General features: G+C 43.3%; 1 protein-coding gene across 1 annotated transcript in view; it reads right to left on the bottom strand.

The window, feature by feature from the left end:
• Window positions 1-11340, bottom strand: part of ITGA9 (integrin subunit alpha 9) — a 215252-nt gene extending 203912 nt beyond the window's left edge. The window contains exons 1-3 of the mRNA XM_014877065.2: window positions 11058-11340; window positions 2782-2909; window positions 1448-1554 (exon numbers count right to left, since the gene is read on the bottom strand). Coding sequence (XP_014732551.2) covers window positions 1448-1554; window positions 2782-2909; window positions 11058-11224 — 402 coding nt within the window. The 5' untranslated portion in view covers window positions 11225-11340. The remainder of the gene's footprint in view (window positions 1-1447; window positions 1555-2781; window positions 2910-11057) is intronic.
• Window positions 11341-13758: the final 2418 nt, after the last annotated feature.

The raw sequence follows: 13758 nt of genomic DNA, 5'->3' as shown, positions 1-13758 counted from the left end.
TAAAAAAAAAAAAAAAAATGTATGACCAGCCTTCTAAAAATTAATTAGGATGAATTTGTCTATTTCAGCCTGATGACTGGACAATGAAAAGGATGCTCTCTCTCAAGGGTAGTGTTATGCTGAACAATACAAGTTACTCCTCAGTTGTCACACACATTTGAGCACACATACAGCTCAGGATACAACTCGAAAATATTAATTGCTTGCACTAGCATGAATGCCTTAATTTTGTCCTCTGTTGTACATGTTTACAGTGTGTCTTATTTATGCCCCTCTTTCTCCTCTCCTCCTCTATTCCTGAACACATTTAAAACATCCAAGAAAAGTAAAGAGAGCCCCTATCACACTAACAAGGTATCTACCAAGAGAGGAGTAGAAAAAAATCTCAGCACTGTGACAGAAAGACACCAAACCCACCTGCTCTCTCATGGGGAAGTCAGTGCACAGAGATTTGGGGTATGAGCACCTGTACTCTAAGCAAATATTAATCAAAAGTCTGAGGGAAGCAGGTTTGTCCTCTTGCCTTTTGCAGGTGATTGGAGCAGTAATGACTGCACAAGATCTTTCTCACTGGCAGCTTTTTGACAGTTTGATGTTGCATACAAGGGCAGTCCTCTGTATCACTGGAAAGATGGGGCCAGCTGAAAGTTTCCTCCTCACAAACAGTGCTGTTCAGAATTAGACTGATGTCAGGGCTGCCCTGATACAACCTTGACATTTGCCTGCCACATACAACATGCACAACATTTTGCTGCAATTTTTTTTATTTCTGTTAACCTCCCTGCAGACACACTCACTCAGATAGACAGTTATTGATCAAAATGTAAAACACCCATGCCCAGGACTCTTCATGATATCACAGGAAAAGTTTCACAAAGAAATATTGCACATTCTAAGGATCATATCTGTTCTCCTTGTTCTGTCTATGTGCACAGTAACCACACTGAAGACAAGAAGCCAATCCACACACAGTTAAGACATCTCTATTTGCAACTCTTCCACCTTGTTAATAGGAAATTAACATAGATAAATGAAAAATATGGCCACAAAGAGCAATTGACATTTTTCCTTGTAAGTTTTGAGACACAATTCATATGCTGAAGGAAAATGTATGCTTTTGTGTTTCCTAGATAAACACAGGCAAACAACAAAAAGAAAAAATTAGTAGAATACCTCCCAGACAAGCTGTATTTATTCAGTTTAAAGACATAAACCCTCAGATTTCAGAGGAAGTCCCTGGCTGACACAAGTCAGGTGTGATGGCTTGGAATCCTCCCTCTATAAATCACATCTTCTGGCTGGGGCTCACTTCTGCTTGAAGAAAAGTGACTACAGAATCTGCTGCCTCTTACTCTGGACTCCTTCAGTCACTGCCAAACACAATCCTGATGTGCTTAGTCAGGCAGTAGCTACATTTTTAATGAGATCAAAGATAGTATGGACTTACCAGCACACTTCCACCAGCCTTTGGCTGTCTAGCTAGGCTCACACCCATCCATTCATCATCTCTGTCTTCCTTACAGGTCTTTCCACACAGCATGCCCCGAGAATTGCCTACAGAAAAAAAAAAAAAAAAGGAAAGGCAGCAAGGCAACGAGACATAAGTTTTAAATACCTCCCAAAGAATCCTAACAAGGAAAGGAAATTGCTCAAACATCTGATGATGCTTTTCTTTCTCCCTGCATCCTGATTATTTATTAGCTCTTGAATGCACTAACTGGGGCAATCTTCTTACTCTTAAGTGGCACCATACACATAAATGGCTGAGGACAGACCCTGTGCACAACAGGCAGCAGCTACCACATTATGTCCACAGCTCTACTTAAATGAGCCATCAAACCACCAAGTCAATGGGAGAGGTATCAGATGGCCTCCTGAATGCAATCTTGAAAATGAGATCAGGGGCACTTAAAAAAAGTGAGGCTGAAATCTGTGGTCTCATCAGGCAGCACTCATGAATCCATGACAATTTACAGTCTAGTAGAGGACAAACCACTTAGCCAAAACACTGTTTTAACACATGTAAGTTTCATAAACTGAAATTCTACTTAGTATAAGTATGAAAAGATGAACAATGCCTTTTTCTTATAGGCAGAGAAAGCAACATGTCACCAAGAAAACCAAAATATTAAAATGCTTCAATTTTTACCATCATTATCCAGCGGAAAGTTTTAGATCATAATTTTAATTGAGGCCTCCACCTTCCCCTGCCTCAGACAGTTCATCAGATTAACTGAAGTCGACCCTGATCCCATGCAATGGCAGACAAATGGTCTCACTGAGACCACTTGAGTACAAAAAGTAAACTCAATAAATTATTTTCTGCATTATGAAGGAACCCATTACTAGATCACCACAGATCATAAGGCCATCACTGCACTGGCTGGGGTCATCCCATGCACACTTACTTCAGCACTGCCCAGAGCAGGCAGTAGCACTCCAAAGCACTTAGGTAGTCACCAACATGCTAAAAAGTCACACTGAAGCAGGTGAAGAAAAGACAGAAGCTTAGGATAAGCAGGGAAAAACCCACATTTACCTAATGACCCTCTGGAAAGAGCAAGCAAGGTCACTGGGAAGACACCAGCACGAGTGGGATTTATTTTGTAATGCTGAAGAGAATATGACAGTTCTGCTAATAGTGCTCAAAATCCATCAGGAAAGGCTGATGGTTCTCTCTCAGTATTTCAGGGCCAATTTGAAGTTGACAGAAGGACTGCCAGCCATGGGGTTTGGATTTTTTTTGTTACCTCCTGCTGTCCCAACATCATAACTACGCACCTCTCCCCATATCCAGTTCTGTGCATCTTCTGTCAGGGTTGGTATGAACTCGACATTTAAACACTGCTCCTGGGGACTGCACAGAGGTGCTGTATTTAGATTCTGCCTTGGGAGCACCAACCAAGACCCTGGAAACCAAAAGCAAAGCAACAAGTGATTAGTTTCAGGAGGAAAGGAAAAAACAACAAACACCACCAAGGCTCACATTACCAGAGCTCCACCAGCAAAAGCACTTTTCTCAGCAACCTTGTAAAACAATGACACTGATTCACAAACTGATAACACCACACAGTAAAGGCATTTCTCCACAGTGAAGGCACAAATATTTTTAACAAATTAAATTTCCACTAGGAGTGTACCACATTTAAAGTGACACACCCTCACCACACACCTCCCAAAAGCATTTAGGAAAACATTAGGATGGACAACAGCATCTCCATCCATTTTGCCTCAGTTTTAGCTACATCCCTATCAAACCAGAACTAATATACCCACGAGCAGAAAAAATCTGAACCTCCTGCTGCCTGCACTCTTGCTAGCCAGCCCAAGATTTGCAAGCTTGTTTAGAAAGTTGAGGCACCCAGTTCTCAGAACATTTTATATAATTACATCTTCAAAAAACAACAGCAAAAAATCACCCCTACATACAAGCAAATCTCTTCCACAATACATTGCTATCAGCCAATATTTATCTTTAGGGCTGTGAAGACTTGGCCTGGACTATTTATCCCACATGAGATCCAGTGTTTCTGGGAAGCACCAATGGCCTGCTCTGACCAAGGGTTACCCCTGAAAGAAAGACAGTCAGCACTTTCTAACCACTAGTGTCAGGATCTAGTTAAACTCTTTAACAACCCGGCTTCTATCTTCTCATGCCCTAAGGGATGCTTTTTGAAGAGGATTACAGGGGAAGCACAAGTATTAAAGGAGTCCTTTCACTGTCTCTTCATTAAAAGGGCAATCTTTCTCAAGTGGTTGTGACCCCAGACCTGAGCAGGTGAGGAGGAGGAGGGAGGTAAAGCAGGAGGAAGGCAACTCTGAGGAGGGCAGTGGGGAGCACCAGGTAGCCAGGGAACAGCTCTGCAATTCTCTGGTACTGTCATGCATGACAGAGCGTCTGAATGTAAAAAAATCCTCACTAAAGTTAAGTCCAGGGCTGGAACTTAGGATAACCATCTCTAAAAGGCTAAGGCTCCAGAAGTCCCTGTGCACACCCAGGCTGCCACCTGGGAGGCAGCAGCTGACCAAGGGGACCCTGCTCTTGGTTTAGCCACTAAAGAGCTGTGGGTGCAAAGTCAGTCTGCATACACAGCTCTCCCACTCACAGATGGGCAGCCCAGCACCAACCCCAAAATGGATGCTTTCCCTGTTTTAAACAACTGTTCCTTCACCCTCCAATCCAAAGTTCCATGCCAATCACCACTGATCAACACCATCCCAGCACACACAGGAAGACCCAAGGCACAAGGTATGCACTTGTCCAGGGTCAACCTGAGTCATCCAGAAGAGCTTGTCCTGCATCAGAGCCTCATCCACACACAACAGGAGCACATCTCCACTCCTGACACACTGCCCTGCATGTTGGATGCAACAAAACTGTCCTTGTGGCACTTGATAGATTTACAAAAATATGAAAAACTCCTGTGTTAAGTGACCATTTTCTCTGAGGTTTTATAGACTAAACTATTTCATTTGGAAAATTCTGATGGAATTGCAATCTTGCACTCTACAACACAGGTCATGGTTTCACAAGTGAGGAGAATTAATGTCTGAAATACTTAAATTGCTAAAACCTACAAAGGCTGCACAGTTGGCGAGCAAGTGCAAAGGAGCTTGAAAAACAGCTCTAAATGGAAATTCTACCAGGCAGGCAGCAGATATAAAATCAAATGCCAGTCATTTTATTCAAACAAGCAATGAATGCATAACATTCACTTATTGACATTCATGAGGTCTAACAAAAATAAACGTTACTAGCTTAAAGAGTTACAGGTTCAAACTGCAAAAGGAAACACCATGTTTCTATGACCCGTTATAACAATAAGATAACACAGGTCACTCTGAACTCCAGTTCAAAAGAGATTCTGCTCTAACCTAAGAAAAGTAAATGTTATTTAGCAACTTAGGCACAAGATACCTTGGGTTGCAGCATGAAAGAGACAATGGAGCCTAAATTACAGAGACTTTTCATCTCTCTTTAAAAAGATTAATGGGAAAAATTGATAATTAACAATTTGAGTAGGCTACTGGCACAGATAATATTGCTTGAGCAATTATACCTTTCAAAAAGAAAATGTTCATTGCCATTTCTTCATGTGGACTGAGTAGAAAGAAGCAGCCAGTGATGTGTGCTAATGGCAAATATATTTTGGATTGTCCTGAATGTCCATGCATTCAAATTTAAATCAGCATACACCATGTCATCTTAAGATCTTGGCTCATTCATTCACTCTTGGACCTAAAACTCAACAACTGAAACCTTTGCAGAGCTACTCTTTCATCTGGCATGATCCATGCTCACCCATGCCCTAAGATGGTTACCTTCAGGGAAAGGGGACGTTTTCTGTTGGTTCACATGCCTTTTGACTGGTATTTGTTACATACCAATTACTTTAATTTTATTCAAAGGTTTGAGACTGGAATATTTCCTTTGCCAACAAAGACTTGCTTACTCTTTCACTAGCTGTAGTAGGTAATGCCTTAACTGTTGTAAGGAAGTCACCCATGTAACTATCATGAGACTTTTCACCTGGATAGACTACTCATTTCCATCTAAATACTTTGGGACTTTTGGTGAAAAAAAAGGACCTGTTTTTTATCTCCCCTACATATTTAAAACACCTTTGAAATCTTTTGCACTGTCTATGAAACAGCACTGCAATCTCTCTATTCTCTGCTACTATATCAAATCAAATACATTTCATAACAAAGTCTTAGAGTCTAATAGAGTCTTCTCTCATTTCAGTGCTGTGGAGTCTTGCCTGGCATAAACACAGAAGATATAAATACAGCTAGAAGTACAGCTTTCCAACATACTCCAAATAGTTTAACCAGCACTTGTTTAGAATGACTGATTTTTGCAGCACAGATTTCCAATGCTATTACATGACTACTTGGGCTGTCAGCAAGCAAGCACCAGCAGTTCTCCAGCCTTTTCCCCAAAGGCTTACTATGTGAGTAATACTCTTTGCAGAGAATATTGATGAGTGCAGGTTCTCACCACAACCATACTCTTCCATGGGAAGCCCCTAGAATATTAGTGAGCAGCTGCATAAAAGATACCTTGAAGGGGAAATCCCTTCAAGAGAAAGAGGTTATTTTCTATGCAGAAAGGAAGAGGACCAAGAAAAGGAGGAGGGGAGTTTGGAACCATTTCAGCCATTTTCCTTGAGGAAATCTGTAAGAAACAGCCTCATCCCACTGGCTCTGTGAAAAAATATATAGGGGTTTGAACCAAAATATGGAGCATTAAGCAGAAAGGCCACTTAACTTTCCCTTCTTGCATTCATATTCACAGGATCAAAGGCAAACATCTTCATCTGTGTTGATAAAACTATGCAGCTGCATGGCCAGAAACCATCCCACTGAAGAAGTTGCAGCAGTTAATTTTATTGGATGACAAGAAGTTTTCTTGGCCACAGAAAAATTCACACTTGCTTAAAATTACTTCCTGAAGAACAGTAAGGATCACTTCCCCGGTGACTGACCCTCAGGACATACAGATTTGGAAATTAATTGTTGCATTTAACAGAAGGAACAGTGAGCAAAAAGGCAGAGCTGACCGATGGCTGGAGAGAGGCCAAGCACAATAAGCATCAGTCTACAGCACGTCAGCAGTGATTAGACAATCACAGTTTAATGACTGAGGACTGTAGGTATCTCACCTCACTGAAATGTTAAGTGGCAGGGGAAAAAGGTCTTTAAATATCCTCACATACCACAGCTCATTTCAAAAGCAATACCAGAGAAGGGTGCCCTGCCATCATATCCCAGCTGAGTTTGCCCCCTTTAGAAAGGTCTCTGTTACTTGCAAAAAAATCCCAGTTACTTGAAATAAAACCCCATGTTTCATCCATTACACACAGAGTAAGAAGCAGGAGGGCTGGATGATCCATCACCAACGGATCAGCAAGCTCAGGTTCCTCAAAATTCCATGGCAGGACCTACAGTATCACTGATTAGATTATGCATACAACATCTAGTATCCACCGGGTCAGTCTGTTCCCATACCTTTGATGAATATCAGAATAATAATTTTCAGCTCTCCTAAAGTTGCTGAATAGAGCCTAAAGATTAAGCTGGCAAAAAAAAGAAAAATAAAAGAAGAAAAGATATAAAGGTATACACACAGGATGATAAATGTGACTGGAACCAGTGGAGAAACAGATGAAGAGGCCTACAGTGTTTGTTTGGGCAAGTTGTGTAACAAGAAGCAATAGAGCGTGCCCAAAGAAAAAGTTCAAAGAAAGGTCACCCTTAATATTGAAGCATTCAGGGCATACAACCACCAGAGACCCCTCTTAATAAACCTCCAGAACCATAAAAGGACTTTCAGAAGGAGGCAGATGCATGCAAAATAGTTCTAGGAAAGTGATGTTTATGCATTAGATAAGAAACATGCTTTATTGAATATATGTTTATGATAACTACCTTGCTGTAAAGTCTCACACAACATATGCACAACAAGGAGAGATCAGCTGCCTGTCCTGCACAGATAAAGAATGCCTGCTTTCTAACGTTTTAAATTGTATTAGAAAGTTTATTCCATCCAATTTTGAATCGCTTTCCTACCCACTGCACACATGACATGCTAACAACACGGATCGACCAGCCCAAGGTGCAGATCAACCTTCATTATTCCAGCAGCAGTGCAAACCAGCGAAGAGCAGGGCTGAAGGAATGATGCAACAGCACAGACACCAGACTCATTCTTTATTGTAAAACTCACAGCAGGACACGGTGCAACTAAACTGACTTCATTACTTTTTGATGCCAGATCATTTTGCCAGACAAGATGAAATGGTCACCCTGGACTGCTGAGAGATTTGAAGGTGTCAGCAAGAAGGAGTCATAAGGAGAGAAGGGGAGAGAGAATAAAGTAACATTCAATTTTAAAAAGAAGAATCATACTTCAAATTACTAACATCTTTTCTTTGGGAATTTTTTTTTTCTTTTTTAACGGTCTGGGGTTGTTTCTCGGTGGTTTTTTGACCAAGTTTCAAAATTATATGCAGAGAGCAGAAGCACTTCAGCTTGTTGCTGCTCCAAATGCAACCAGACACCTGGTTTCTTGCTGAAAATGGCAATGATGGGTAACTGAGTAAACTTGTCAAGATTTACAGCCATAAAACCCACTTAAGGAAGGAAAAGCAGACATTGTCAGAAATACAATAACCTCAGCACATCTGTGTTGAGAAAGCTTTCTTGAGACAAGAAAAAGACATGTGCAAAAACCAGCTCAATGAAACCATCATTGCAATCAACTTGCAGAAAACGTCAAAGGCACTGACTTGCTCCACTACTGTAGTGGTGGCTACACCCATATTCCATTATAATTTGTGTGCAGCAGCCTGACTATTCAATTTATCTGATGTAAGATTTCATATCAAATATCCCACCCCTCCCTTTTTTCATTCTACATGAATATTTGGTTCATATAAAGCCTGAAAGAATCACCAAACCTCAAACTAATTTACTGAAAACTTACAGGCCTAAGGTAGGCAATACAGACAGGTGCCTTTGTGGCCTTGGAAAATAAAGAATTTAAACATGGAAGATGTGGCTATGAGAGATACTATCTTAATATGAATTGGTGACCATATATATGTGTATATATACATATATACACACACAAATACATTCACACACACCAGCACACAGACAAGGCTACCAAAAACAACACAGCTCTCATGATCAGAAGTAGATTAAGTGAGTATCAGGCCCACAGCTAGTAAAGAGCAAGAGTTCCCTGGATACTTTCAAATGCTTGAGAGCATATTAACACATTAAACAATTTTAGATGGGCAGGAGCCTTATCAGCCTCAGATATGAGCAACCACATTTTTACAGGCTCACACAGTGCTAAACTCACCAGGCAAGCCTATAATGCCCAAAATATCACTGCTCAAGTTGAATTATTATACCTACTTCCCACTGTAGTATGGACACAAGAAAGCTGAAATCATAGCTCTTCCTTGGGTATATAAATGTCACAGGAACAAAGAAAAAAATCTTGACACACAAAACCAAACAATAACCCTGACTTTTAAGATCAGCTTCTTCAGAAAACTGGAAGAAGGCTGCATATACCTTTAAGATACATTCATTATTGACCTTTAGGATGCACACACACATTATGAGCACAACTGCACGTAGCACACTAGAATCAAGAGGAGTGTAAAAATATTCTTCTCCCAACTTGTTATCCCAGTGTCTGTTGGGAACAGGATTTTGAAGTACCCATGAAAGCAAACTTCCTGGTTTCACAATGAAAAGAGGAACTTTCCCATCAGTGGTAACAATCCCACCCTCACGATTTCTGACTGTGCTGATGCTGACCATATTCAGCTGCTGTTAACCCTTCTGGATCTTAGGCCTTTTTGCAATTTAAAAATATTTAACCATCTTAGATATTGGTTGGTTTGGTTTTTTAATTTCTTCTGAGTGCCACAGGGAAGGCACCATGAATCAGCTCCATTTTTTTAAAAATTTAGTTTACACAACTGGAGATTTTAATTTTGAGCACCAGACTTCTAACAGACCCCTGCCTTCAGACAGATGCCCAACACTTAAAGTCCAGCATATTTCTAAACAAAGTGGGGATATCTGCAAGACTCCTCCCTAGCCCACCTTCCTTTCCAAAAATACCACACCAGCAGGTGCTATCTGAAGATAATTCATATTATCAGTCAGAATGACAGATACTTACATAAGAAGCAACAAATTCTATCACTTTTGTCCCACCACATTGCATTAGATCATCATTTCATGCACACCATTTCAAATCCCCAGCAACTTGTGTTGAATATAAGTTCCTTTCAGCCTCTGCACCCTTCATTGACTCCTGACCCAAGTTAAGCACTGCTTTAAACTGAGCTCTTTTCTTCTCTCAGGGTACTTTTCCTCAATGAAATCTTCTTATAAGTCCTTAAAAATGAATGCTTCATGAAAGCCACCATGGAGAAAGGCAGAGCATAGAACCACTTGTGAACTAAACGGTGTGAAAGAAATTCATTTTTAAAGATCTGTATGCCAGAATGAATACATTTATTTAAACCACAGTGCACCAAAGTTCCAACATCAATAGCTGAATATCTAAGTATAAAAAGATAAATACATGCTTTGTGGACGCTTACTGGCAGTGGTGGCTCCTACTCACATTAGAAGTGCACCGGATGACACCAGCTAGGTCCAATTAAGAGAAATTACTATTAATTCTAACAAAGAGCCTCTAACCCAGACAACAGAGAGACTATGGTCCAATGCTCTTTTCAATCAACGGGAAAACATGAAGCTTGCCAGTTTCACAAGTTTTTGGATGCAGATAAATTTTCTATCTTCGGCCTTCTTTCTTATATATTTGTTAAGTTACACAGACATTTCCTCTGCGATTTGGAAGCGTCTCTTCAGCCTCCGAAGGAATTTTGATCCCCGCCAAGCAGAGTGCGGAGAGTTTAGCTCAGGGAACGCTGAGCGTGCTGCTCCCGCTGGAGGTTACCCGCTATGAGAAACATTTCCCATTAACACAGCAAAACCCATCATCTGCCGTACCCCGTGCGCTTTTTCGTACCCAGCCGAGACGGCGAGCTTCTAAACATTTTCTGGGAGGAAGAAGGATCGAGCACAGCGTCGAGACATCGCCTGCGGGCCGGCCGGCGCTTGAAGACAATTAGGTCACAATGCCGAGCGCCGGCTGCCAGCCCAGAAAGGACATCCCCGTGTTCAAACGCCTCCCAGCGCGGGGCCCCCTGCTCGCATCAGGGAAATCCCTCCCGCACAAGGGGCGCGGAGCCCACAGCCCCGACTGGGGCGCACCCACGCGAGGAGCGGGACCGAGCGCGGGGAGAGGCCCCGCAGCCGGGGCGGAGGCGCTCCTTCGCCGCCCTGGCGAGCGGGCTGGGGTCCTGCCGCCCGCTGCGGGAGATGCGGCTGCCTGCCAGGAGGGATATCCTATGCTACCCATCCCTCCTGGCAGGATAGGATAGGATAAGATGGGATATCTCTCCCGCCCGCATCCCCGCCGCCACCCGCGCCCTCGCCCACCCCGCGCTACTCACCACCGCGTGCTGTCGTGGTAGTGCTGCAGCACCGAGTACCCAAAGAAGGACCCGTTGGGACCCCGGAAAATCACGGGGCTACCCACGTCCACGTTGTAGGAGCGCACCACGGCCACCCACAGCAGCGTCCACAGCACCCGCGCTCCGCACCGCCGCGCCGCCGGCATCCTGCGAGTCAGTCCCGAGACGGCCGCCCGTACCGGCGCCTCTGAGCGCTGCGCTCCGGCCCGCCGACCCCACGCTGCCCCCGTTGCCGACTCCAAGGCGGCGTGTCCGGGCGCGGCGCTTTTGTGCCCGCCCCGCGTCCCGGCTCGGCCCGGCCCGGCCCGGCCCCGCCGGCACCGCGGGCACCGCGCGCCCCCTGGCGGCCTCGGGCGGCACCGGCCGTGCCGCGCCCGATCCCGATCCCGATCCCGATCCCGATCCCGATCCCGATCCCGATCCCGATCCCGATCCCGATCCCGATCCCGCCGGCCCCGGAACGCTCCGTGCTCGGCTCCGATGCCCGGCTCCTCCCGCCGCGGCCACCCCGCCGCGTCCCTCCCTTCCAGCAAACTGCCCGTCAGCTACGCCTGTCTTTCATTTTTTCCACCTACTCCCCTTCTCGCGCAGCCCCTCCCCCTGTCGCCTCCCGGAGGGGGAAGAGGGAAATTGCAAAGTTTAGGGCAGAAAGACATGGAGGAATCAGTCCCGACTTCCATTAGTTTGAGGCTATCAGCTCTGCTTGAATTTGACACGCGGAGAGGAACGCTTCACGAGTGACAGAAGAAAGATCTGATTTGCATCATGCCGAAACGCACGGGAGATTTTCTTGGGAAAAGTGAAGCCGTGAGGAGAGGCAGTGTCTTTTCTCAGTAAAAAGCAATATGTTTAGTGCTCAGGATTCATATGTTTAGATCCTTCTTAAGGATCAAACTCAGAATCTCAGAGGATAAATAGATAATCTCACAGATAATTGTGACTTTCATATGTTTCTGTTGGCCTTGGCTTTGACTATTTAATTCCGTGTACACCCTTCATTCATTAGAAGGTGCACCAGGAGAAGCAGAGTGACACCTGGGAAACACAAGAATAGAGGAGCCAGGAACTCACACAACAGGAACTGCCACCTGTGGCAGGTCACTGGAGATTTGCAGCCACGTGCAGTTCCTCTCGCATATGCACACGATGGTTAATGGGAAATTTGCTTCTGGTGACAACGGTGATCTCCAGGGAAGAGTGCTGCACGTTGAGGCTCCTGGAAAGCTGTCATGGAAACACATTCTTGCAGGTCGAATCTTCTTTCAGTGAAGAGTGAAAGAGGAATTATTTTTCTGCAAAGGGTTTGCACCAGGATTTGTGTTCAGTGCGGAGGGAATTCTGGGATAAGCTGTTTCATGATATCCATGTGGCTCTTTCAAAAGCACAGCCTGTTTCTGCAAGCATGCTTATCCGGAAGAAGATGGATCGCAATCATTGCTTTTGAGCATCACCCTCAGAGTATCATGCCATACCTACATGTTGCTGTTTAGAAACTGCTATTTTTGATGTTGACTGCGTTGCCAGAAAGCAAACATAAAAATTTTCAGGGACGGGTTAAATAGAGAAGTAGTAATTACAGAATTTGGTGGTGAAAAAAATTCAATAGAGGAATGGATGTTTCCAGTCACCAAGGTGTTTTATATTGGCTGTGTGAAGCTTAGTGGTATAAATATTTAGTGTTCTTATTCAAGCTGGTTGGAGAAAAGGTTGCAGTAGTGTGAGCCTTCCTTCATCTGTGACCAGGAGTAGTGAAAATTTTCCAGTCAAATCTGAGTGGCACAATGCTCACTATCAAATAAAAAGGGAAAGTCACTTTATCAGAAACTTAAGCCTTAGGTGTATGATCAAACTGCAAGAACTGATTTGTTTATTGGTGCATCAAGTGAAAACAGCGGGGCATTTAATGTCATATTAGCAGGGAGACTTACAACATTTAATAGAAAGATTTTCACAGGGGTTTTATAACTGTGCAATCAATATGGATAAAAGTAATCTGATTTAGGCAGAAAGTCAATACGCCACAATTAAGCAAATTCCACAAATGACACGCAATCCCATTAGCACTACAAAGCCACGTCTCTGCCTTTTGAAGCAAGAAAGTGTTGGGGGTTTTCAATTAATTATCTGGGCACTAAATGGTCCTCAGGAAGCTCTCAAACCAAGTTAAAGGAAATGTGGACGATATGCTAGAGAGAGCAATGGGTTCATCCTTCTCCAGAGGGTGGAGGGAAGAAAAGCAACTAGATGATATAAATGGAACACTTGTCTTTCACGTTGTAGAGTGCTCTCGGGAGGACTTATTTCAGCTAGAAGTGATACATACAAAATTGTGACAGTCCATAAAAATGTCAGCTCTCCATTCTTTGCAAGGGAGAGTATCCAGGGAAAGGCTAGGAATATGGTACTTCCATCCTTTTCTTTCTTTTAGTCCAAATACTGAAGTCATCTCACAATATTTAATCCTATGGGAATTTTGTCAGTCCAAACAGAAACAGAAACAGAAACTGCCTGTCTCAGTGGCATAGGTTTAGCTGATACAATTCTGGCATGCCATTTATGAAAACAACGGGACATCCAACTGCACTGACAAGGATAATAATAATTTACAGTTAAATGAAAATGACGGTAAAACTAAGGGGTGAGAACACGGAATAATACATTAAATCATATACCACAGAAT

The sequence above is a fragment of the Sturnus vulgaris genome, chromosome 1 (assembly GCF_052056855.1).
Source record: "Sturnus vulgaris isolate bStuVul1 chromosome 1, bStuVul1.hap1, whole genome shotgun sequence".
In the NCBI taxonomy this organism is placed as follows: domain Eukaryota; kingdom Metazoa; phylum Chordata; class Aves; order Passeriformes; family Sturnidae; genus Sturnus; species Sturnus vulgaris.
Note: the sequence above shows the minus strand (reverse complement) of the source record. Positions and strands in the feature narration are given on the sequence as shown.